A 27,852-nucleotide genomic window follows, 5' to 3' on the forward strand; every position below is an offset into this window, starting at 1 on the left:
TCATGGGCCTAATATTCACCCTTGGGATCCTGGCCCAAGTAGGGGCATGCCTTAAGGACATGGACAACAGCTTCGGAATAGCCCAAGACGTCCTCCACCTTGGCCATCACCTTAGGAGACCAGCAAGGGCGCCCCAGCCAAGGTGGAGGCCCAAACCGATTCGACTTCGTTTCAGTTTCGGACTCCAGGAACAGTTTGCACTAAAACGGACGCCCAGGTTGCATACGGAGTCGGATTTGGACGTTCTTTATATGGTTGGAAAGATAATTTTAAGACGCTTCCCATGACACTGGTTTAAGGCCCAAATTCAACCGGAGTCGACGGGAATTGTCCGAATAAGTTGACATCCAGAATCTGATCCGGCGCTGCAACGCAATCTTTCGGTCTTTGTGCCTTGTATTGTGTTGGAGCCCATTAGGGGCGCGTCCAGGGGGTCTTGCACGACCACATAGTCTTCATAAATAGCAGCTGCCACACCATTAGGGTTTGAGTTTTGCTTAAGTTATTATGTCAAGAACAGTTCGCCGCTAGATCGGTTTGTGAGACCCCCAACTCGTGAGTTTAATTATACATCTGCAATTTGGTTGCGTTCTTTCTCATTCTTGCTTGTGTTCTTCGATTCGCAGGCAAGGATTAATCTTCGTGGTGAGGTCAACTGGGAAGCGCACGGTTGATAACCAGAGGAGACGTGGTGCTAAGGTTGCAGGGTTCGGATCTATGTGATCTGAAGTCAGATCGGTGTGTCGCTCTCCGTCAAATCGTTGTTTATCCCCACCTGACGGAAGATCGGGAACCCACGTCCGCATCACACGGTAGCTGGATCAGCTGAACCTGTGTGGTCTTTGTTTGTTGATTTTCACGGTGGTTCTATTTTGCTTTCCCCCATCTACTTTTTCTATTGAAACAGTTTTGAGCTTCTCTCTATGTGGGTCCTCGTGGATCTTTATCATTTGTTGGGTTGCAAAGACTCTACTTTATATTATTTATATTCTTTCTTTTTTCTGATCGAAACTGGTAGTTTTTCTTATATAATTGTACTAATGTTGTATTTAGCATGGATTCTTTGGGATATTTAAAAAGAGAATTTCCCTATTTAACATGGTAAAGTTGGGAATTATTTGGCTATAAAAATTTTAAACTTCTTTATTTAGCCAAGAAAGAGAGGGAAGAGTCGACATGTTATTGTTCGTGTGAGTTAACTGATAGAATGAATAGGAAATGTAGAGTTAGCTGGTAGAACGAACGAAAATGTCTGATAGGGAATGCACTTTCATTCCCTATCTAAGACTTCTGTTCATTCTATCAGTTAATTCACACGAATTGAACTTCTGTTCCCTATCTGCAAATTGTTTGCAATGAAACTCTGTTGGTTCTCCATAAAAAATAACATGAGAACCGAGGAAAAATGATTAATTGAGTGGAGCACTCTTCTCTACCTGTGTCAAAGAAATCCTACACATGAATAATAATTTACTTTATCAAAATGTGATATAAAACTCTACTTAGTAGATGATAATAACATGTGCTTGCTGAATTCTCTATGAATTAAGCTTTTATTGAGATAGAGTTATGAAATTAGTAGCTTTTAATGGTCATCTAGCTAGCAAATACAAATCCTCAAAAGAGCCACAAAATTGGCTAAATAGTTTCATAGGTAAACACTGATATAAGAAGAGAATGTTTGCACCTGATATTACTTGTGTCTGTTATAGAGATGATTCCTTGATGTGTATGCCCCACCTTGCTTGTAGTTTTGTTGCTTACCCTTTTCACTACATCCAACCACACCCTTCTTGGTGATGTGTGCTAAGACCGCAATGCAGAGCAGTTATGCATGGTCGATTGGAGAAAGCTCGCTGACATATCTCCAAAAAATTGATTCTTAACTTGTGTCATCCGGTGCTTCGATTTGCACAGCAAAGTGTAGATTATGTCACCAAACATCTATTAGTGTCACTCCGGCCTTGACACTTATCCTTCTAGATATTGCATGGATTGAGCAACCATAGATTAATTTGCATCATCTTTATCAAACAACCAACATTAACACAATATGTGTTTGACGTTATTTTCTCTTCGTGTTTGGTCAGCAGCATTTCTCTTTGTTTGTGCATGCTGCCCTGCTCTGCTACTCACATTGACGACCATCACAACATATGTCTACTTATTGGTCTCATGAATGGAGCTTAGGCACGATCATCCTTGGGGGAATCCGCAGAGAATTCAATGAAGTTAAATTGTGAAATTGAAGCTTTGACCTCGATCTCATCTGTTGTGCTGCAGCAGAATTGCACATGTTTGATGCTTCATGCACATTTGAGTGAGCACCTTAGGTCTTAGCCATGGTGATCATCTTCCCACCACCGCACGCTCCAACATCCACACACCGACCGAAGCAGGAGGGTGCTGGCATCTTGTTTTTCACTGCTGTGACACCCCATGTGTTTAATTAGCTAAACCAGGGTCATTAGCACCAAATCATGCATCATTAACCAAGAAACATGGAAATAAATGCATGTTTATGTATGTGTGTTTATGTGTATATGTGCATAGGTCAGAAACCTTAAATAACTTTTAACCCAATGCAAGTATGTGTGTGAAATTGAATAGGCATCTTACTAATGCCATGATAAACCAAAGTCTAGTTGAAGTCAAAGGGAGAAAATAAAGTTTTGCACATGAAATGACGAGTCATTCAAATCACAATTTTCGAAGATTTAAACTATCTTTCAAATTTTAAACAAATATGCTTTGAAAATAATTTCTAAAACATAGCTCAAATAAACTTTTGCCCAAAACCAAAGTTGTAGAATTTTAAATGTTGAAAAACTTTCGTGTTCAAGGATTTTCAAGTTGCTACAAAAAAAATGGAAGAAAAATTTGAATTCAAACTCGAATAGGGCAATAACATACATTCATCAAGAATTCGAATTTAACTTTTAATCTAAGCTTCAGATGAGTTTGCGCCTAAAATGAAAGTTGTAGGATTTTAAATTTTGAACAACTTTTGTATTCAAAATTTTTTAGGTTTAAATAGAATATTTTGAGCTAAACACAGTCAAACCCGCGTTGACCGGCTCCCTCTTTCTCCCTTCCTTCTCTTTCTTCTTTCATCCCCTCACTCGAGAGCAGGGCAGAGCAGCTCGCTGCCGCCTGCCGCTGCAGCACCATCGCTGTGCCACCGTTTGCTGCGCACGCCTGGCCACCACGCGCCACAGGAGAATGACGAGGACGCGATGACAAACAGACGCTGCCAAGCGCCCGCACGCCGTTGACCCAAGCCCTGCCCTCCTCTCTGCGCTCTGCCCCGGCTTCAATGCCGCTCCGCAACGCCGCCATGGCGACAAACGAGCCCGGCCGTGCGCCTGCCCAGACCGCCCCATTTGTTTCGCCGTGGAGCACTCGCCCTCCACTCTCTCCTTTTTCCCCTAGAGCCAAGAACCAGCTCCTCCCCTGCGCCCAGACACCCACCACCGCCGCCATTGCTGCCGCGGAGCTCGGGCTCACCGCGGAGACCCCACCTCCGGCCCCTTTCCGCCCAAGTAGACCCCGCAGAGAGCTTCCTCTCATCGTGGCACAGCTCCCCGACCCGCTCGCCTCTGCCCAGGGCCGCCGGAGCACCGCCGCCGCTGTCCGGCACCGCCGCCCGCCCCTGCTCCACGCCGGCGAGCCGCCTCCGGCCATCCCGAGCCCAGCCAAGGCTACCCATAGGTTCCTCTCGACCTCCTCGTGCTATTCCCCTGAGGGGCCCTCGCCGCTGGCGATCGAGCTCGCCGAAATCCGACCGGCCGCGCTTCCCCTGCTCCCTCTCCGGCGGAGGGCCTGATTGCTTCGATTGAAAAAGTTACAGGGGCCTAGATGCAAGATTTCATTTTCTTTTTCTTTTGTTTTAAAAAACAACGAACTTGTAAAATTGATATAAATTCGTAGAAAAATTAGACAAATGCAAACTCAATTGATCTGAGTTCCTTGTTACTAGATCTACAACTTTCATTACATGCACTTTTTCATTTTCTCACTGGTTGTTGTTCTATATTAAATACAAATTTATTAGGCACTTAATTAGATCTCAATTTCTATACACTGCATGGCTACCATTTTTGGTCAGTATGTTGCATGTTAGAAGATTAGCCTTGTGTAAAAGTTTGGTAGTCATTTGACACTCCTAGATATAGGTTTTATTTAGGACTCTATGTATGCCTAGGATAAATAGTTTTATTTATCCAAGTTGTTATGATATGATTCATGAGCTGAAACTTTTACAGTACCCTTATATTGGTTCCTAGTTTCTGTAGAAAAAGTTTGGTAATTTGTAGTTAAGTAAAACAAGTCCAAATGATTTATGGTAGGAAGAAAGGTACTAAATCATGAAAAATAGTTTCTTTGCCTGGAAAAATCTAATATTTTTACTACAGCCTTTCCTTAAGTTGGTAACCATTCCTGTTAATTTTAAGGCTCAGAACCTTAGTATAACAGTCTATGGAATTTAGATTTGATCCATGCAGCTATATATTGTGATATTTTTCATGCCTTGTGTACTGCTTAGCTAAATCTGAAATTTCTACAGTAGCATGATGATTAAGTTTTGCATCCTGTGTAAAAATTTCATGACCATAGGATATTTTCAACTTTGAATTTTGATTTATACTTGTTTAACTAGTGTGAGTAAAAGTACTTGAGTTGCATGAATGAATAAAAGTTTTGAAGCTCAACCCTAGTTTCCTTTAGGAACTAAATCATGGTAGATAATACTCGATAAATGATTGCCCAATGTTTTGTATATGAGATACTTAACAACTGAACTTGAGTTGTTGGGTAACAACTCTATAGTGAAGAAATGAATAAATCGTTACCACTAAAATAACTCATGCATGTGCATTTCATATAGATACGACTACTCTTGCCGACGGTACGTACGAGCTGGTGCCGGAGTCTGAGAGTGAGCACCGTGAAGCTCAAGTGAATCTAACTGAAGCCACTGAGGACTCGAACCAAGTTTTAGAAGAGCCCAAGGCTAGCTACACTTAGGAAGGCAAGCCCCGATGTAACAAAATCGCCCAAATTAAACCGGCTTAAGTGCGCTAACTGTCATCTTAATGGTTAATCAAGTTGCCACGCACTTAAAACAGTGTAATCCGGTCGTCTGTCGGGTTAAGGATCGAAAAACACTGGAAGTCTCGCACGAAGACGAGCACAGATGATTACAAGCAGACAAAATTTCTCAAAGTTAATTTACAAAGAAGAGCTTTACAAAATGAGTTTTAAAACAAATTATCAGAGTTCAACATGTAGCAAAATTTAAATAGAAGTTTAGTTTAAAAAAACAACAGTAACTACGATGACGTGAGGACGTCACATCGAGCCCACCGATGTGGATCCTGGTTAGCTCCAACCAGCAGCAGTTACTTGAAAACAGGGTGACAACAAACCCTGAGTATACTAATACTCAGAAAGACTTACCCGACATGGGTATACTTAGACCACTATCTAGGCATGCAAAGCTTTTTGGCTCTGGAGTTTGTTTTGCTGAAAGGCTACTAATACAGTAATACTGGATTTTTATTTTCAATATTTTAGCTCAATTTAAGTTTATCAAGTACCAACTAGATTTGCCTGAACATCTAAAGCAAGCATGGTTGATCACATTAATCTTTATAGAGTACCACAAACATATCTCATCATACTTCTCTTCTCATTTTCACTTCTTTACTACGATGTGACACAGTGACCAAGGTTCTCTTAACCAAGAGAGACGGCGAATCGATCCAATTTAACCTTGCAAGGTGTACCTAACTCACACGACATGTGCAGCCACGCCGGACCACATATGTCAACCGTTCCCATCATTACCCCGACGTCTGAATCACGCCTGCCAAAACCTGGGTGAAGGGTCCCTCACAGCGAACTCCCAGAGAACTAGGAGGCGACATACACTCCAACACCCGCCATCATCCCACTCCCAGAGTAGCAGGTCGCGATTAAAAGTATCGTTGTAAATCAGGTATTTTGCTTACCGGTTTCGACTACCTCCTACTTCCGTCATGTGGTTAGTACTATTCAAACTCGGTCAGCAATGCCAACAACGGTACGGTCCTCAATTGACACAGGCGGAGGCTTACTTTCCATCCATTTCATATCCAGAACCAATTCATCTCCGTCCGGTCTTCATTTCTCTTTCCTCATTGAATCATTCTCAAACCACATTGCCACAAGTAACAAGATCTTAAATCTCGCGAGTGACAGGAATCACTCGACTTCTACCGAGATCCTACTTAGCAGAGCATTTCTAACGACATCTGCATACTAGTATTGACCCTCAGGTACCTAGGGAGAACATGCATACTAGAGTTCCATACAACTCCTAGAACGTAAATGCATGAAATACTTAAATAAACATTGAATACTTAAAATTAGGGTTATGCTCCGGGGCTTGCCTGGGATAACACTGAGTCAGTGTTAGTACTAACAAGGCCTTGGGCCCTTCTGACTTTGAGCCAGGTCTTCGGTTGCTCCAGCGGGTTCTTTTCTCTTCAGGATGCGTCCACCCAACACCGTCTTGTGGTTCGGTTCCGTCAGCACGTGCTCCATGTCCACACATTATACATCTAGCATATCTAAATAAGATGCACCAAGGCAGAGGTTTGAATGCATGGAAGTGCAGTAGACGATACCGCAAAAAGGACAAGTAGGGCAGATACAAAGCCACGCTTGGATGGGTACGAACATGATGCAATGCAATGCAATACGATTAGGAATAAAGATATGACTGGGCAATCATTTATCGAGCAAGCACCGCATACACACTCAAAAGGCAAACTGGGTTGGTGCTACAACACGAGAGTTCATTCAAGTATTTTAGCCTGAAGTGTTTCCTACTAAAAAACATTACTAGCTTGCTTAGAAAAGGCTAAGCAAGGATATAAAGCAAGAAAGAACAATTTATTTAACCAGCAAGGCATAAAAGTAAAATAAATAAAAGCAACCCATGAACTAGTTCTCAAGAGGTTAACATAACTTATACAGGACTAACTTAAATTGTTGGAATTAACAAGCAATCATGATTTTCCAGCATTTATTGATAACAGGAGGTAATTAAATTAACCCCAACATGACATACAAGTTAACTTAAATCAAATTATTGCAAGCACTCACCAAATAAGATTAGCCAAACCTGTCTAGCTAACAAGAGTTAATATACTTCACCCAGAAATGACATAACTTGATGGATTGAAACATGCAGAAAGGAATTGCTTAGCAATGCTTTTGTAAAAAGAAGCTATAGCTGGAAACTAAACAAATACAAAAACTTAACTTGCAGCCATGTTTCAGTAACAAAAAAAAATTAACTGGCATGATAAAATATTGGTAAAGAGTGTAACAAAAATTTATTACCATTTATTGGTGACCGAAAACATTTATTTTAGCCCTAGGATGGAAATCCAACAATAATAGATCCACAAACATGCACCTAGGCTATGCACCTAAAAATTTTCCAGTGAAATACACATGCAAAGAGTAGGCTACCACAAAATTTTCAGAATTTTTAGACAAACAGAACAACAGATAGAAAATAAACTAGATTAAACACAACCCAAAATTTTAGCAGGGGCAAAATTGACATTTCACATGGATGAGTATTTTTCCTCTGTAGATCTTGATTTAAGAAACCTAACAAAATTTAGTTTGCATTTTTCTGGTTTTTCTATGATTTTAATTGAATTTTGAAGTTCACTGTTTTAAAACTTAAAAAAAGAAAAAGAACTTTGCAAACAGGCCCCGGGAAACTTGCACCGGAGACCCTGGAAATATTTGGGGCCTTGCAATTCGGCCCTTGGCCGGCCAAAACAGGGGAGGGCGCAGAGAGGGCGGATCCGGCCGCTCCCGGCGACGGCGGTCGCCGGCGGCGAGGGGACCGGGGTGGATGAGGTAGATGGGACCTAGGGCTACCTCTGGGTGGTTTCGGCGTGAGCGGAGGTGGCCGGAAGAGGGCACGCCGGCGAGGACAGGGGACGGCGGCCGTGGTCCACGGCGGCGGCGGCGCTCCGGCGTGGCTGGGCGGTGGTGGCCGGCCAACGAGCATCAGCGGGCGACGGGGAAGCTCGCTAGCGGGTCAGTGGGGGTGGAGGAGGGTCGGACAGGGGAGCTCCGCGGCGAGCTCGGCGGGGGCGGCAACCATGGCGTGCGGCGCGTGGCTCTGCAAGGCCGGCGGAGCCGGTGCAGTCGGTGGCTAGCACTGGACGGCGCTCCCTCGGCCCGTGACGGCAGTGACGGTGGCGAGCTCGGCCGGCGCGGCGGCGGCGCAGCTCGGGCGCAGGCAGGCGGCCATGGTGCGCGCACAGGTGGCCAGCGGCACGGCGATGGCGTTTGCGCGAGCAGGGGGCCTCGGCTTGGGGTTCTGGGGAGTTAGGGAGCGAGGGGAAGGAGAAATCGAAGTTGGCTTCGTAGACGACTTGAGCGGCGGCGAGCTGCACCGGCGCGGCGACACGTGTCTGGGCACCGACGTCGAGACGGCGACGGCGTTGGCGGCGTGTCGAGCAGAGCACTCGCGGGGCCGCGTGGCGAGCGCGGGAGAAGCCAGGGCGAGCGGTTTTGGGCGATACCGGGGGCGCGAGAGGTGGATTTGGCCGGGGCGTTCCGCATGGCCGACCAGTGGCCGGCGCCGGCGGCGAACGGTGTCGTCACGGCGAGAAACAGAGAGGGAGGAGAGAGGGAGATGGTGGTGAGGGTAGTTCTGTAAATTAGATCAAAGTTCAAAATTTTCTTTTGTAAACTCAATTTTTCTCCATTTTCATGGACTCAAATGAAAAACTTTTGAATACGAAAGTCGTTCAAAATTTTGAGATCTTCAATTTTTGTTTCAGGCAAAACTTCATTTGAGATTTGGTTTGAAAGTTAAATTTGAATTCTGGATGATTGTGCATAATTGCCATATTCCAGTTTAATTTAAATTTTTCTTCACTTTTTGTATAGAAACTTGAAAATACTTGAACATGAAAGTTGTTGCACATTTAAAATGCTACCACTTTGCTTTTGGAAAAAAATTCATTTGAACTATATTTAAGAAATTATTTTAAAAGCAGATTGGTTTGAAATTTGAAGATAGTTTAAATATTTAAAAACCATGATTCAATACTAATGATGATGTTAAACACATGATTAATCCTAATTACTTGGTAATTAACACCCGGGGTGTTACACCCGGAGCATGACCTATTATTTTTAACTTTATGCCACTTATTGTTTCTATATACTTGTGCATTTAAGTTTATAGGAGTTGATTGAAACCTTAGTTGCATGATCCTAGGTACCTATGTTTGAACACTAGTAGGTTTAGGTCGCTAGACAGCTAAGCTAATGATTCGGTAGAAGTCGAGTGATTTCCTATCACTCGCGAGCTTATAGGAGTTGAATGTCTACTACATGCTGCAATCATAAGGTCCATGGGCGGGGCTATGGTATTTGTTGATGCCCCATCTGTTTAGTGAAAATGTTAAGGTCGCAGTATGTGGTAGTGGTGGTTAAGCATTTGAACGTACTAACCACATGCCGAGAAATATGGTAATCGGTAAGTTTAAGTACCTGATCGGACCGGAGAGTGGACTTTTCCCTCACCCTCTTTGAATTTGTTCTCATGCGTGCACATGCGGGTACAGAGTCTGCGTATTCTGTAGTCGAGGATGGTGACCCTGATCCAGCCGGAAAGAAAGGGGAAATGTTGCATAGGTGACTCGGTTCCCATGCGTGTGTTTAGGTCTGCCTGGCCAGGTTAACAAATTCGATTCAAATCGTCCGTTTCTCGCGGTTATTGGGACCGCTTAACCCTTTTGCCACATAGAGTACGAAGTGGAACAATGATGATGATGAATATAATTGAAAGATGAAAAATAATTATTTTCCACCATGTATGCTATTGGATAGATGCTCACTTAGAATGGTTAATTGAACTAGAATTTTTGAAGCTAAAATCGGAAATTAAGAATTTACTCTTAGTTGCTTTTCGGCGAAACAAACCCCTACAGCCAAAAGCCTTGCATGTCTAGGTAGTGGGCTAAGTATACCCATAGTCGGGAAAGTCTTGCTGAGTATTAGTATACTTAGCCTTGCTTATGGCTCAACTTTATTTTTAGGTGATACATTTGAATATTAGATAGCTAGCTTGACTTGGCTGTGTACTTTACCTCCTGGGTGGTCGGTGGAGTGGGATCCGACTCCGTCCAACGATGACAATGCCGAGTGATGTCATGTACGGACTTCATCATGACATCTTGTACTGTCGTTTAGAACTCACTTTATTTCCGCTGTAGTTGAACTCTGAACTACTTTAAATTTGAATTTCAAGTACCTCTCTGAGATTTCAAATTTGGTTTGTAATATTTAAGTTAAGACTCTGTGATGTAAGAATTTGTGAAATGTTGTACTCTCTGGACTCACCTTCGTGTGAGTTGCATGTAAAGCTTTGGGTTTCGATCGCAGCTCAGGTGGTTTCATTGGGACTTTACCTGACTGGACTGTCGGATTACTCCGTTTGAAGTGCGTGTTAGCCATTATTATCTTTAGGGTGATGGTTAGCGCACTTGAGCCGGATTAATTCGGGCGGTTCTGCACAACTGCCGACCGTCACTTGAGCCGGACTATCTATTTTTTTGTGGCTATTTTTTTTCACTGCCACAGCTTAGCATGGGAATTTTGTTCTTTTAACCGCAATCTACATATATTAGCTACCCATTGTTTGTTAACGTGGAGAGTTAATAAATATGTGAGATAGAAATAAAGTATGCTGCATAGAGTTGTCTTCTCGTTACATCCGGTTAATTTCTTTCCTTTCTATTTCAATTTATGATATTGAAATCTAGACCGTTAGATCTTCATAAAATCCAATGGTGTAAATCCTTCTCTTTTTTGGATTAACGTGAAAATTTCTAGACCCTCTTGACATTTTTTTGTGCTGCCACAGCTTACCATGGGATTTTTGTTCTTTTAAGCACAATCTACGTATATTAGCTACCCATTGTTTGTTAACGTGGAAAGTTAATAAATATGTGAGATATAAATAAATTATGCTACATAGAGTTGTCTTCTTGTTACATCCGGATTAATTTATTTTCTTTCTATTTCAATTTTTGATATTGAATCTAGACCGTTAGATCTTCATAAAATCCAATGATGTAAATCTTTTTTTATTGGATTAACATGGAAATTTTTAGATCCTCTCGGTAAACGTGGTGGCTTCTTTTAACGCTATTGTATTAAGATAATATATTATATACAGCACTACACACTTATTGTATATGCGAGCTGTTGTTGGAAAATATTAGGTTCAATGTTTCCTAGGGCTTAAACCGCGGAGTGGTCAATTGGTGTGGGGGGAGCCAGGGAGGATGTATGAGTAGGATGACTATTGGACCTTTTCCGGATTTCACAAATACGGGACCAATATAGGTTTTCCTGAATGGGAACAGGATCCCGCAAGAACGGGTTGGATACACCCCCATCTGTTTCCGTCTTCCGTAATTTTCTGTAAATATAGAAACATGCGAGATAAATGTAGAAATACGGATGGGTGGAACATGATTTTCGTGTTGTATACTAAATTTACTACAGTAAGAAAACTTAGTAGTGACACAATACAATTTTTTTTCTAACAGTTTCTTTACAACGAACGACTACCTAATTTCTAGTATATTTAGATAATTATCTATCATAACAATCGGGAAAGATTGTATGTCTTATCGTGATATATGCCAATATGTATATCATTCACCTCTGAATCTAGGCATGAAGGCATATGAGTTAATGCACTAGTTTGCAATGGTGATTAGAAATTTAGAATCCACCAAATTAAACATCCAATATTTTCTATAACTTTTTATTCGCTTATTTTATAACATATATCACCTTACAATTATTGTGGGACCTCTGAAAGTAGGCTCTGATTAATAATAAGATCACTGTAACATGACATGACTTTTGATGTTTCCAATCGGTGAGAGAATTCTAGGTACTGTTTTGTACAGGTAGGTTCATTTTGGTACGGGCTTGTAATTTCGGGGGGGAGAAGACAAACATGCAATGCTATACTCACTCGGTGATGATTCTTTTGGTTTAACAAGCATATTACAGCACGGACTGCACGGCACATGACTAGCTAGCAGGCTACTATCGAGAGAAGGGGGGCAGTCGACACTCGACACAGACGTAAATGATAGATCGTGCGTGCAGCAGCAGCACGACACAAGTGCAAACTAGCGACCCTACGTGAATTTATTCAGGTAAAGCTGCCGATGCGTGCTTACATCTTGAACAGTGAACCAGAGCTAGGTGCAGAGCCGTGGCCGTGGCCCAACTTTTTACGCGATGGCGATGCTGCGGTTGGAGCTCTCGGTCTCCATGGACTTGAAGGCCTCGAAGCGTGGCTCCTTGGCCTCGAACTTGCGCCGCATGTACAGCTTCATGTAGTCCTCGAACACGAACTTGGGGTACGCCGCCGCGGCCTCCTCGGTCTTCACCAGCGCCGGCGCCGGGAAGATGACGGCGTCGCCGCCCGGGTTGTAGAAGGACGCGATGGACATCCTGTTCCCGTCGGGCTGCGCCACCACCCGGTGCACCACGCTCTTGTACCTGCCGTTGGTGATCACCTCAAGCTGGTCCCCCAGGTTGACCACGATGGAGTGGCGCATGGGCGGCACGTCCACCCACTCGCCGTCCTTGAGCAGCTGCAGCCCGCCGACGCGGTCGTCCTGGAACAGCAGGATGATGCCGCCGGCGTCGGTGTGCGCGCGCAGGCCGCTCACGAGGTCCGGCCGCGGGCACGGCGGGTAGCTGCTGACCTTGGTGCCGAAGGTGGGGGCGCCCCTGGGCCCGCGGAAGGCCCGCGGGAGGTAGCCCTTCTCCAGGCCGAGGTTCTCGCACAGCAGGTCCAGCAGCCGCTCCGCCAGCGCCTCCAGCTCGCCGGCGAACCGCTTCATCACGCGACGGTACCCGTCGTCGAGGTCGGGGAGCTCGGCGAGGTTGGACTCCGGGAGGTGGCGGACGAAGAAGGTGCTCTCCCAGTCCAGGTTCCCCGCCTTCACGCCGCGCGCGTCGTCGTCACCGCCGTCCTGGAGCGCCTTGCTCGCGAACTCGAGGAACCGCTGCTCGCGCACCCGCTTGTAGTGATCCTTGGTCAGCTTCTCCACCTCGTCCATCAGCTCCGTCGAAATGCCATGGTTCAGAATCTGCACCGCAAGGGAACAAAAAGGAAACAGAGAGAACCACATCAGCGAGAGGAAAGATTTCTACCCTACAACTTATTGCCATAAGCTTTAATTTTTTGATGTTGAAATTACAGATGCATCATCATATATCCACCTCGAAGAAGCCCCAGTTCTCGCATGCGTCATGCAGCAGCTCCATCGCCGCCGGCCTCTCCTCCCCACCGAGCAGACCCATGTTGATGACCGGGAACGACAATGCCGGCGCCATGTCAATCTCTCTTGTCAAGCACTAAGGCCTCGCAGGACTACTTGACTAGCTAGGAGCTCGCTCTCCGGCTACTCTTTCTTCCTTGCACGTGTCCAGTGCTCAGCTCCGGATTGCAGTGAGTGGAAGTGGCCAGGGTCGGTCGCAATTTATAGGCTCGGCGGCCAAGCCCAAGCTTTCAAGAGGAGTGGAGGACCTTACCGGCCGCTCACTTGTAAAGCACACAGTTAGCCGGCAGAGTTACACCGGTGGTTGTGCAGATAGACTACAGAGACTGGACGCATCGCCGCATCCGCCCACCCCCATGTGGCCGGCGCGTGTTGTCCCGTGTCATCCCGGGGCCCTCGAGCATGGATGCACGGAATGCTCTTTGCCCCCACCGTGCTTAGCACCGGCGCTCCAGCTCGGATGCTCCGCGCGCGAGAGCGGCGGGGCAGGACGGGCCGTCGGCGGAGGCGCATGGGGACGCGACGTGCTTCCATGGCCGAGTTGGGGATGGCAAGCCATATGGCGAGGCCATGGCCCATGATGATGTCACAATTTGTGTACGCGGCAAAGATATTGGACGCGCGAGGCGAGATTGCCTTGGCAATTGGCATTGGCACCTGGGAACGCGGGAGGAGTTGAGATGAGGCCACGCAAACCAGATCGGATGATTACAGATGGCTTCATGATGCAAACTAATATAAACTTACTATACTGTTAGTGAATGACTCTTATGCAAATGTTTTGATGTATGTCAAGGTGATAATGGTTCGAGAATAACCATAACTGCACCAGACCATTTTAAGTTTGCCTATGTATTAGCACTCTACTTGTCAGTTATTCGAATACAACTATTCATATTCCTAGTATATTTTCTTGTAGTTATGCCTCTTTTTTTAATAACTAAGATTCAAATAGAGCACCAACAGATAGGTTATATTTTTAGAAATATTTTGGTACAAGTTTTATATTTTTCTGATTTAAAATAAATTACTTTTATTTTTTAGATCTAACTAGAATTTTTTATTTAAAAAATACAAAACCACCTTTGAAACCACCAAAAGGTTAAATTTGTCCAGTTTTGGCAGTTGGAGGCCTATGTTATCCATTTTACATAGTTAAAGATTGAAAATCGTACTTTTGTGATATTTTGAGAGTGTAAACTGAACTTTTCCTATAAACTATACCACACGGCACTTTGGTAGCTAGAAAAGAAGTTTAATAAAATAATGTGTCCTGTTAGTTGTAACCTACCCTTACTCACCACGCATACAATTCATACAACCATTTGTCAACCCTCCATAGAAGGCTAAATAAGTACCTATGTGATCTAGAGAGACCTTGCCCTCGTTAAACTAAACTGTGGAATTGGCCGACATTTTTACTCGCACACGCCATACAGCTCTTGTCACTTTGTTAGGGTTAGTGATGGACAGGTTAACGCAAGAGTTTGTGTTCTAGCTTAATTTCGTGGACCTTCTTATTAGGTTTCTATCGACATCCGACATTCGTCTTTTACAATAGTGGAAAAGGCTAGCAAAAAAGGTGACAATAGGAAAGGAGAGTAGATCAGACCGAGCTTATGTGTGGTAAGCGGTGATTGAATGGTGCATTAAGGCGACAAAGGCAGCGAGATGTTCTAGATGTCGGCAACTTGTAACTTTGTGGTGACGATTTTGTTCCAATTTGAACAGGCAAGTAGCTCCTTGTCTTACTCGAAAATTGAAGATGATTGGCTTTTACAATATGAAAGAGACGAATATTGGGTAACTATATTTAGCAAGCATTTCAGCATCAACTTTTGTTGTGCTTTGCCTTTCAAAGTTTACAGTTTTCCGTAACGGGGGTCTTTCATATTGAAAAAGGCAGTAGATAGGACCCTTAGGTTGAAACTATGGTTTACCCATTTAAGAACAGTTTAAGCTAGATACACTTTGTTTCCTTATGGAGTCGATTGAAATTAATCTACTTGTTTATTCAGTAATAGGTCCAAAAATCTGTACTGTACCATGCTTTTAACTTTTCAATCTTTTGTAGGAAAATTAAAGCAGCTGTATTTATAATCTTATATAGAAAAGTGGTTTTGAAATATACTTTCAAAAATCAAATACATATATATATACATATATATATACATATATACACATATATATACACATATATATACACATATATATACACATATATATACACGTATATACACATATATATACACGTATATACATATATATATATACGTATATATATATATACATATATATATATATATATATATATATATATATATATATATAAAACAGCTTTTGTTATTAACACAAGCATCTCGTAATGTATGGCATTAACATCTCCGCTTGCACCCTAGCTCGATTAAAAGAAAGGCAGCAATACTACGTCAAGCTTGCAAGCACTGCAACTTTGGAAAGCAATTTGAGCAACGAAACCTTGATACAGCGCCTCGACACCAAACGGGGCCTAAAGTAGGTAAAATAAAACTTGAGCCGTCCAAGGCAAAGTTGCGGCGAGGAAGAAGACCTTACGAAGAAATCCGATCATTCCCACCGAGAAGTTGCTTAAGCACCAACGCAACCATCCTATCTGGAATTAAAGCATGCCTCTGGTGCTTTAGTTAGAGTGTGTTTGGTTGGAGAGCGGAATGGAATGAAATGGCTCCATCCTATGTTTTTGGAGTGAAATGGCTCTAATAAGTGTTTGGTTAGAGGAACGGAGTCATTTCATTTTGTGTTTGGTTTGAAGAACGGAGCCATTCTATTCTTTGTTTGGTTGGAGAACAAGAATGGGGACTTATTTCTGGTCACCCACTTCTCTCTTCTAGTGAGTTTACCACCAGTGCTCAACCATAACCCACATATAAACAATAGAATAATAGTATACATCACAATTACATATATATCACAGTTACATATATAATTAAGAGATCATGACATATGATATATACTTAACTAACCTATTTTTAAGGTTGTGTCCCACTGTGTTCAAAAACATGGCAACCTGCTGCTCAACACACATATATATAGTGTCTTGCAACAGCCCACGATCCCTAAACAGTTTACAAAAACGGAAAAAAGATGATATACTAAGTCTAAGCATGTCCACACAAGTTACATCATTTTTCCATATTTTATTTTCTAGATACTCAAGTCTGATCCTATCCCTTTCATCTATTGGTCCATATCTAATTCTTTCTCGAGGTGCATGTCTTTTTCTTTTTTTTGAATGATGAATAACCATAGCCATAATTGAAAGCAACATATGTGCTGCAGCCATATAAGTTAAAAGCTTCTTCCTTTTGTCCATCTAAATAACAAAGCAAAAAATTACATAATCAATTTGTAAGCAATCAACATAGTAGTAACACCCAATTTTTCACCTGCAGCATCTCCAATAAGCTTTACCCTAACCCTAGATGCATACATATTTTCAGATCAGATCAATTACCTCTCGTGCTGTAGCTCTTGGACAATGGAGAAGAGGGGATGCTGCAGTTGTCGATCTGCTAGAAAAAAAAGAAAAGTTTAGCATTATCAATGGAGCAGAAGATGGGACATTGGAGGAGTATGCCACCGTGACCTGTTCCCCTCACCTGAACCTGTTGATTGCCTTGGGGGAAGAGCTAGGAGGGTGCAAGGGCGGCAGTGCTCTGCCTGCCGTGCGGTAACAGGAGCTGAAGGGGAGGGGCCGGTCCTCGATGGAATCTGGGAAATCTGAGAAGAGGACTGACGGACGGCGGCTTCAGTGTTGGGCGGGGTCGGGGAAAAAGGAGGAGAGGCAGCCGTGGCACTACCCGCCGGCGGCGCCGGCAGCGGCGGCGCCGGGAGGACCGCCCTTTTCCCGCGCGGCAAGAGGACAGCGCGCGGGAAGAGGATGGGATGGCGCTAAGAGGTGGGGCGGTGAGAACGAGCGAGGAAAGAGGTGACCGAAGAGATAAGAAGGAGCCAGACGCACCGCGAGCGGCTGCGTTCGACTGAAATATTGGAACCGCGCGGTGCAGCATCTACTGCGAATATTCCTCTTTTGGGATGGCTCCGTTCTAGATGTTCACGAACCAAATGCTGTAAAAGTTCGAATGGAGGGCCCGCACTGCAGCGGAGCGGTCGCAATTGGCGCCAGGGCTGCAGGGGAGGCGTCTTACAGGGCCGGCGCCGCCGCAGCGCTGAGCTTGGAGCCGGAGTGGTGGACCGGTGGCCACGCGCCGCCAGCAACCCTGCACGGCGGCGCCGGCCCGATCGATGAGACGCTCAACTGGACAAGGGGCACGCAGGCCTCCGCCGCGGCCCCCAAGGCGGCGCCGGACGCCACCGCCGCCGGCGTGGAGCCCGACCTCGAGCTGAGGCTGTAGGCAGCTTAAGCTCTCGGGGATCGGTCGACGACGAGCGCGCGTGCGTACGTTCTGGATCATCCATGACGAGTTGACGACCCTGTAAATTGTTTCGCTTGCTTGCTTGGAATTGAATATGGTGTGTGCATTTTACCTTTCCCTGCATATGGACGACAGATATATGGTGATACAACTCCATACTGACATTGATATGCTGACGTGTCCATCTCCCATTTTTGCTCAATCTAGCGAGAGCTTCAAGCGCCCTTGCTGGGTTTGCTAGCTACTTCTTTTTTATTAAAAGAAATTACACATGAATTTGTATTTACTACTTACTTCTGGCCTTGTTTGGTTAGGGGTGAAAAACTTTTTGTCTATTTGACCACTAATTAGATGTATTAAATGAAGTCTAATTACAAAACAACCTCCACAATTATGATACTGTAACATCCGTGAAAAGGTTTCGCAAATAAACTTCATTTAGTACTCTATGCATACATTCGTCTTTTTTTGAAAAAAAATTCACGGTTGTAACCAAACATGGCCTCTAAACAAATGCTGAGAGAGAGGGAGAGGAGCTGCAAGTACAGTTAGCTTGCAGTGAGCTAAGATGCAGCGTGTTGATCTGATCATCATCACTTGCTTGAAGCTGATGCCATTGTTGCCAGCTCCGAAGATAGATAGCTGCTGCTGACTTGTCCAAGCAAGCATGCAAGAAGACAAAGCCTACACTATACAAGAGCTCTGCTGACTTCTCCTTGAGGGCAAAGCACAACTGCACAAGGACGTACTACCTCCACTTACTTCCACGTGGACAAGCACAAGATCGACAGCGCGGACAAAGAACAGCTATAGCTCTCGCTCCACTCCACCAAAGTGCTGAGAAATGGTAGGTAGGATGTTCTTCCTGCTGTCGCCCAACCCGACAAGAAACCTTTGCTGCTTAGTATGATCTTGGACCAGCTGATGATAGTGGGGTGCCACGTGTACAGTGGATGCGGTTCGGTACATCAATTAGACCCTGTTCTCTCTCTCTCTCTCTCTCTCTCTCTTCATTTCTTGAATACTTTTTAGATATATACTGTTAATTATTAGTAGTTTATTAACTACATGCGAGCTCTAGCTCCCATGTAAAAAAATGAGAAATATTAAGAACTTAACAGTGAGTAATAATCATCTTGGTCACAGCCTTGACCTAATAACTTAACAACACAACGTACGTTGCATTGTATACGTATTGGATCCGGTAGCTCCTGTGTGCTACGAGTACTGAACAGGCGTGTCGGCATACATACATACCACTCTACTCCCGGCGATTGGCCAACGGCCCTTTTCTCTGGGTCACTAGCAGTACTGCTGGCCAGTTTATTGGATGCTAGCTTCCCTGAAACAAACTGTACATCGTGGACGAACCAGAACCACATGCCCATCGGATGTGCTCCTGCATCATGTCATTGCACTGGGCGCATATTATTGGTTGTTTTCTGCTGATCTGCAGGACCCTTTGCTCTTTTCAGTGGGCACAGTTAGTTGCTTGGCGCTACTTGGATCGTGGACAAATGACTTTTCAAAAAAAAAAATCATGGACAAATCATATCGCTGAATTATCGGTGAAGTTTTGCCTTAAGAAATCAAAATACACACTGTGGTTTCAAACAGAAGAGATAATCTTTTTTCTAATTTTCCTTACAAATTTTTTATTTTTTGCGAGGAAAAGTAAAAAAGAATTTATTTAGGAAAATACAAAAAAGATTCTCTTCTCTGTTTGAAAAATTTACAATATTAATTAGAAAAATAATCTTTTTTTCTACTTACAGACAGATAAAATTGGAAATATTACAGCAATAGCATAAATTCTCTCGCATACAACAGAGGGAGTAGTGGACGCTGTGCCTGCCAGTGGCCAGTCGCACACAGTGCTCTCGAATGGCTCTCCAGCTCTGACCTGTGCGTGGGGACCTGGATTCCTTGTGCACGTACGGACCGATGATGATGCATGGACAGCGATGGCGAGCAGCAGCTTCTTTCTGTTAAAGGCGCGCGTTTATATATGCATCCCTTAATAATCCCAACCTAGCTACCACAAAATGGAAATTTCGTGATAGTAATGAACAGTCTTCATGAAAATGTTTTTTTTGAACGTGAGAAAAAACTTTTACGAAAACATACTTGTTGAAGGTATTATATGGACAATCATGAAAGATTTATTTTCGTGCAGGTAATCTCAACACTCTCTCTGAAATTATGTATATAATTTCATGAAAATGATTTTTATGCGAGGTGTGCCATTTTCCCAAGAGGTATCAACAGCTGTAACAAAATAGTCAGTACATGCTAGCTTTGCACTTTGTGGGCTTTTTTTTTTAACTTCCCTCGCAGCTCTCTCACCCTGTTACACCCGCTCTGCTCATCTTCCCTGGCATCTTTGTGAAATATAATTTGTATGCAACAATATGCCTTTTTGAGAATTTAAATGCACTTCTACCTATTTATTGGAATTAATTTTTGAGAGAATTTTCATGCGAGTTGAATGTCATGGATCGTTGGCAGCTTTGGCTATTTTTGTGAGTGCCTTTGGCTCTAACGAAATTTCTGGATTTTGGTACTGCCGTGCATTAAATAATATTTCACCATATTCCAGAGTAGTGGGGCCTTGAGGATTTCGCCAGGAATTTATTTGGACCAAAAGGACTAAGACTCTTACGACTTACGAGAGTGGAATCAATGAATAACTATTCATGCTCCGACAACAAGCAAATATTTCTGAACTAGCAAGGTATTAGCGTGGGTAGCTAGTTTTTTATTTTTAGTTTTTTAGATTTTTTACATTGACAAAAGATATGTATTTACCTCTCGTCTGCTCTTGCAGAATACTATATGCAGCTTTCTATGCATAGGAGTTCATATCAAGCATCGACTTTTATGTTGCTTTGTTCTATATTATAGATGCATATTTTAGTACTTTAGCTTGAAAAATCTAAATTTTAGAAATGAATTTAATATTGGGTCACCTTGAATATGCATGCATACTGTACATGTTTATCTTTATACAAAGTTTTTTATAAGTAGTTATAAAATATATTTATATGTATGTGTTAGTGATGTTTGCCAACAATATGTAACTTAGATGTTGGACATCGATTTGTGTCTTGCAATATTTTGTTTATTATTTAACGAAAGGATATCTAGTGTAGATGTTAGAGCACCTAGGTAGCATCTCGCATATCTAGATTTGACTGAAGCTAATTAAAAATGATCATGGATTAGACAAAAAAATTATATTAAAAAATAAATTAAGGCCTCCTTCTGACTTTGGTAAAAAATGTTATGCAAAACTTATATATATGCGTGCTATATTAATGCACATATATTGTAATTTTTTATTTAACCGAACCTATTATTATTTTTCCCACTTTGGTTACTGTACAACTTTTTTATTTGTTTTTAGCCCATATGACTGCATAAATTGGCCTACATGTCATCTCGGCCATGAATATTAATAGTTCCATATATATCTCTGCTGTTGTTTCTAATTCTTTTCTTTAACTTCCATTTTCTGTAGGTATTCTACTGATTTCTCTGTCTTCCATCTTCTTCCTCCATATATTTGAAATCGATTAGCATGCTTCGCGTCTGATGCATCTAATGGAGAAGTTCCCTGTTTAATTCGACTCAGTTGCTGAGTTTAGATTGTGCCTTACAATTTTTTGTTTTTTCTGAGCAAAGAGGAGCGACCACAACATTTGTTTGTATCATTTGTTGTGTATTGTAGGCAATCGACTTAGGGATCGATTAGCAGGGCTCAGGCCTCTAGCCGTGTCTAAAATAACTCTAGTTGTGGCTATGGATGGCAACCGGGACCCGATACCCGATTCCCCGTGGAGAATTCCTCTATTAGGGGATAGGGATGGGGAGAATTTCATCCCCGCGGGGATGAAAACGGGAAAAATTTATCCCCCGTCGGGTCTGGCGGGGACGGGGATGTTCCATCGTGCCCCGTCCCTGATCCCCGCAGGACCCGATTACAAGCTTCCAAATTGTAAACTTTTAGCATTTCAGTTCGGGCTGGAAGGAGGAGAACCGGCCCACGAAGGGTCGAAGGCCCACTTCGACCTAGCCTGAGTAGATATAAGGACAAAGCAAACTCTAATCTTATCCATTCACCTCTCCTGCCTCCCTTTCACTCCGTATCTACTCTCTACCACACTGTCTCTCTCCCCTAGACCCTAGCACATCACGGGCAAGAACATGACAACATGTGGGGACGGGGACCCCACGGTGATTAATTCCCTGCATGGGGACGGGGACGGGAAGAAAATGCCCCCTGCGAGGGTTGACGGGGATGGGGACGGGGAAATTTTACCTCAACGGGGGCGGGGATGGGTAGCTAATACCCGGCGGGGAATTCCCCGTTGCCATCCCTAGTTGTGGTTTCTCTAATGGAGCAACTTATCTTATAGATACAGAGCCATTTTGAAACTGTTGGGTACAACAGCTTCTCTTTTTTCATGAATATATGGAAGATGTCGAGTGTCCAACGTGCTCTAGCTATAGTTTTATATTTTCCCATAATCTATAATGTGATTTGGTAATAAACATAATTTCATATAAAATAACATAGTAGTGATTAATGATATTAATTATAGATTAAACCAATAATTTCTTTTTTCTCCTTACCTTTTCCCCTCATTTTCTCATTTTTCCTCCCTTCTTTTTCTATTCTCCATTTTCTACTTTCCTTATCCGTTCAACTGTAGCGGATCCGCCCAAATTAAACATGCTTAAGTGCACTAACTATCATCTTAACGAATAATCAAGTTACCACGCACTTAAAACGGTGTAATCCGGCAGTCCGTCGGGTAATTCCCGATTAAACTACTGTACTCCAGAATCACATTTGCACTAGAAGTCTCACGCGAAGACTAGCACAGGTGATACAAGCATACAGAGGTTCTCAAATTAATTTACAACATGATTTTACATAAAAGGTTCGAATACAAACTACAGAGTTCAAACACACAGTGAAAGTTTAAAACCGAGTTCGAAATACAATACGGTAACTACGAACGACGATACAAGGTGAGCTCCACATCCTGCCCACCGATGTGATGCCAACCTGCCCGATCCTCACGGGGAAGACGGGGCCCACTCGACGGTCCAACCCGGAGGAAGCGGTTGTCCAATCCAGGACGCAAAGACCTCGAAGTCAGCAGGAACACAACCTGCTCAGAAGGGTTACAACAACAATCCTGAGTATGCTAATACTCAGCAAGGTTTACCCGACTATGGGTATACTTAGCCCATTACCTAGACATGCAAAGCTTTTTGGCTCTGGAGTTCTTTTGCTGAAAGGCTGCTAGCGGTGAATCCTTACTTTCAATATTTTAACTCGATTTAGTATATCGAGTATTAACTAAATTCGCTTAAGTATCTAGAGCACACATGGTGGATCAGATTAAACCTCTAGTAAAACACAATCAAACATCTTCATTCCATTCTCATTTCCATCATTTACTACGATGTGACAGAAAGAACAAGGTTCTCTTAACCGAGAGAGACGGCGAATCGATCCGATTTAACCTTGCAAGGTGGACCTAACCAACACGACACGTGCAAGCCCCGTTGGGCCACACACGTCAGCTGTTCCCAATATTACTACGACCTCTGAACCCTGCCTGCTGAAACCCAGGTGAAGGGCCCCTCACGGTGAACTCCCGGAGAACCCGGAGGCGACAACAATCCGACACCCGCCATCATCCCACGCACAGCGTAGCAGGTCGGGATTCAAAATATCGTTGTAATTCGGTACACAGTTTACCGGTTTCGACTACCTCCTACTCCCGGCATGTGGTCAATACTTCAAGTCTCGATCAATGTGCCAACAACGGTACGGTCCTCAACCGACACAGGCGGAAATTTACTTTCCAGTCACTTCGTATCCATAACCAACTCGTCTCCGCCCGGTCTCCATTTCACTACAAGAAATCTATTGATCCATGACGAATTTTTGATGATGTTTATGAATACCGTCATAAACAGACATGATCTATGATGATTTATGATTTTTTGTCACAGATTTACAAATAGCCAATATGGGCCCTAATTTGGGCCCAGTTTCTGTGACAAACATCTAAAACCATCATAGAATGAATATAAAAATTGTCATAAATTTAATATTATGTTTAAAGCACAATGGTGATAAAGAAAAATGTGTTATAGTTAACATGAGACCACGAATCAATATAACAAATCGAGTTCACGTATGCATCTAAATTGCTACATAATATTTTGTACAAGCTTAAATTCAATTTTTTTAGTTTTTAAAATTTCTATAGCATAAGAAAATCGCTCATTATTTTATCCTAAAAAGACCATTCTAGCCCACCTCAACATTTTCTTAACTGTAGTGAAAAATTTGGAACAAAATAAGGGCCGAGCTTGTTTTTGCCTTTCAGCCCCCCCCCCCCCCCCCCCCCCTCTTTTTTTTTTACGGGTTCTCTCCCCCTCCTGTTGTGTTGCGCCAAGAGCCCAGGCAAGCCCAGCATCAGGAGGACCAGCGCAGGGGAAAAAAAACTCGTTTAAAGAAGATTGCCAGGAGAAGAATCGAACCCATGACTCGGCGGAGAGAATCTGGTGCCCTTGCCACTACGACAGGCCTTGGCTTGTGATGATGTGATGTGATGTGATTCATCTTTTTAATCCGGAATGGAATTTTTTAATTGGTATTTCTTCCTCATAAGAACTCCAAATTTGATGATTCTTTTTTCTAAATTTTTCTAAAATCTCGTTCTTTTATTTTGTGGCTTTTATTTATATGTTAAATGATATATCTTGATTGTTTTCATATAACATGTTTTATTCCAACTAAATAGAGAAATGAAAAGCATGTTTTAGCATAACAATTGCTGATGTAACATGATATTTTTCGATGTTATGGTCAACATAAGATGGTTCTCAATTTTGAGGTGCATACGAGTTCGAACATGTTATGAGGTATTCAAATCTCAAAGTTTTGACTTGAATGAGAAGAAACTACGTGGGAGATGTATCCATTATGAACAATCTATACTTCAAATATCATAAAAAACTTATGAAACTTTTATTTTAGGATTAAACATTCATAAAATGATTCTATCACAGTTCACACAATTTTCTTAGAAGTTTTAGATATTATTATCATTATTTTGTAATAAGGTTGCAAGTAGAAGTTTGACTTATCCCTAATAATTATTTGAAATTTTCATCTATTTTCATGATACGAGCTATAATTGAGCAAAGATAATTAAAATATATTTCTGATGAATTTTTAAGATACTATTTGAGATAATATAGTTCAATCCGTAATTACTTTCAATAAACTCACAGAAATTCCTTTAAATTAGTAAAAATAGTAAATGAGTTAGAAAATTAGTAAAACTTGTACAAGATAACTTATATGAATTCTAATATATTTCAAAAATATTTTGATTCACATAAGATAATTATTGTTACATGTTACTTTACAATGGTGTAATAAAATAATAAAAGAGAAAGAAAAACATTAGGCAGAGAAAGAATGAGACAGCCCGTTTCAGCCCAAACCGCCCAATGATTTCAGACCGTCCATATCCGATCCAATGGCTATCATCGATTTCTAATGGTATATAATGTGCTATCCCAACCCCAAACCCTAGCTCTGCTCCTCTCCCCTCAACAACCAGCCTCCGCCTCCGCCTCCATCCACCTCCAGCCGCGCCCCCTCCTACCGCGCCATGGCCCGGTGCCACCGCCACCACGGGCCGAGGCACCCTTCGACCGAGCGCTCCAGCATCCATGCTCCCTCGCTCTGGTGCCTCCGTCGCCGCAGGGAGCATGACAGGCTCTCACACCTCGCGTCGTCGCCTTCCAGATTCGGAGCTCAGCAGCGACGGCCTTGCCTGGCCATGCGCGGCTGGCAGCGCCCAATGCTGGGGGCTGGCATGCGCCAGATGCCCAGATCCGGCCGCAACGGACCCCCTGCTTCCCCTCCCCCATCTCCTCCTTCTCTGGTGCTAGCCCCCCGCTCCTGCCCCTTCTCCGACTGGCTGGTGTGATAGCGAGCTTCGACGTGTCGCTTTTTCTCATTTTGCTTTTTGGTGCAGGCGCTGGGGAGCGAGCGGGGGGGGGGGGGGGGGAGTGTGGAAGCTGCGTGGCGTCCATGGTGACTATTTCCTCCAACTCTGGTGGCCGTTGCATTCCTAGATCCAGCGGCACCAGCAACCTGTTTTCTATGCATAGAGATTTCAGTTTTTTTTAGAATGATGGAGATTTCAGTTAGGATGAACGATTAAGTGCATAGAAATTTGCTGTCCTTTATGGTCAGCTCCTAGTCGGCATGCAGAAATAGTAGGCTTTTTGTGCGCATTACCAAACCGAGAAAAAAGAATAACGAGTGCCAAGTTTCCATCATGCCTTTTTTGGTTTAATCACTGTCCATGTCCTTCTCTTGTGCGGATTGCGTATATGGTACTAATTCAGATTTAGTGGCTTTTTTGTCACATTAGTTTCATATTATTTTAATTTAAATTATTTGGATGAAGGAATATGTTCCCTATGTGGTTTCTCATACTATACCTATGATTTGCCTGAATTCGTTCCATCTTTGCACAGATGATTCAGATATTTTCTTCTTCGAGTGCTTCCAGTGTCAGAGTTATCTACGCCCAGATAAGTCCCCTGCAGAATCCTAAAAACAAGTTTCACAGAGCTGGCAAACCTACTGAAGAGTGTGGTTTTTTTTTTGAGGGAGAAGAGTGTAGTTTTTAACTGATCTATAAACATTTATGATAGTTCTTTCCTGGCAAATGGTCACTCCTGCAGAACATATTCTTTGGGAATGCAATCCTTAATCATGTTCTATAGTTAATTTTGATAAGAACAACTTTCATGCAGTTTATTATCTCGTAACATAGTGTGTCGGAAATAATGCACTTTTCATTTTAGATATATGAGCTTACCTGACTACATTAAGTCAAAGCATCTTTATTGACTGAAAGTTTGTTATGAATTGTGATACTTATTTTAGTTGCATACTAATTTCAGTTGTGCCTAAGACTAGCCTAGTTATACTTGTGATGCTAATTGATTCTTGTTGTCTGTCAGGAATAAATCGGCTCTCTATGGAGAAAACAACGACACTACCAGTCCGACCACATTCCCCTTCTTTGAGCTCCAGAAATGACAACCTGGTTACTACTTTTCATGGTGAATTGTCGATCTGGATTTTAGAAACTGCCTTTTTGTTGTTTAGATGTGAGAGAGTATCAGATTTGATGTTGTAATTCTGATAAATTGTCTAAATACCATGTATGTGTTTTGGGCTGAATTGGCTATTCTAATTAATGGGCTGGAAAATTTGTCCAAAATTTTTGGTGGAATGTTTTTTTTAATATGCTGTGTATATTAGTTTAGAACAGTGGGCTAAAAAATGGCCCAGTTCCAAAATGGGCTTGTTAACAAATGGGCTATGAATGAAGCATCATCATCCATGTCACTGGCCACATCATCATCCATGTCACTGGCCACGTCATCTCATTATCCACATCACTAGCCATGTCAGCTGTCACGTCAACATCCATTTCACTTATTGGTGATGTGGCTACTTTGTTCATGACGACGTGGCAACCATCTATGACGTTTATTTTTGTCATAAAAAGTGGGCTCGGGCTGGACTTTGGAGGCCCAAAGATATTCTATGACGATTTCAAAATGTCATAGATCAAGCAATCTGTGACGCTCAATATATGACGATATTTGAGATCATTATAGATACTATTTTATGACGGTTTTTTAGTGATCTGTGACAAAATTTAATCGTCATGGATCAACAGATTTTTTTTTGGTAGTGTTGCCCTTTTCTTATTGATTCATTCCCAAACCACTTGCCATCAGAAACACGATCGTAAATCTCGCGAGCGACAGGAATCACTTGACTTCTACTGAGATCCTACTTAGCAAAGCATTTCTAACGACACCTGAATACTAGTATATACTCACAGGTACCTAGGGAGAACATGCATACTAGGGTTACATACAACTCCTAGAACATAAATGCA

At 42.8% G+C, this 27,852-nt stretch overlaps 1 protein-coding gene and 1 long non-coding RNA gene across 2 annotated transcripts; both read right to left on the reverse strand.

Moving 5' to 3' along the window:
• Positions 1-12,042: 12,042 nt before the first annotated feature.
• Positions 12,043-13,590, reverse strand: LOC120680733 (1-aminocyclopropane-1-carboxylate oxidase 1). The gene is made up of 2 exons (XM_039962261.1): positions 13,348-13,590; positions 12,043-13,214 (listed from the first exon to the last, which is right to left on the reverse strand). Exons 1-2 carry the CDS (start codon positions 13,459-13,461, stop codon positions 12,348-12,350), a joined length of 981 nt encoding a protein of 326 aa, XP_039818195.1. The 5' UTR covers positions 13,462-13,590; the 3' UTR covers positions 12,043-12,347.
• A 2,722-nt stretch (positions 13,591-16,312) lies between these two features.
• LOC120680742 lies at positions 16,313-17,902 on the reverse strand. Its single transcript, XR_005677783.1, has 2 exons — positions 17,045-17,902; positions 16,313-16,954 (listed from the first exon to the last, which is right to left on the reverse strand). It is a non-coding gene; the product is annotated as an uncharacterized LOC120680742 (long non-coding RNA).
• Positions 17,903-27,852: the final 9,950 nt, after the last annotated feature.

The sequence above is a fragment of the Panicum virgatum genome, chromosome 2K, assembly GCF_016808335.1.
Source record: "Panicum virgatum strain AP13 chromosome 2K, P.virgatum_v5, whole genome shotgun sequence".
Lineage (NCBI taxonomy): Eukaryota > Viridiplantae > Streptophyta > Magnoliopsida > Poales > Poaceae > Panicum > Panicum virgatum.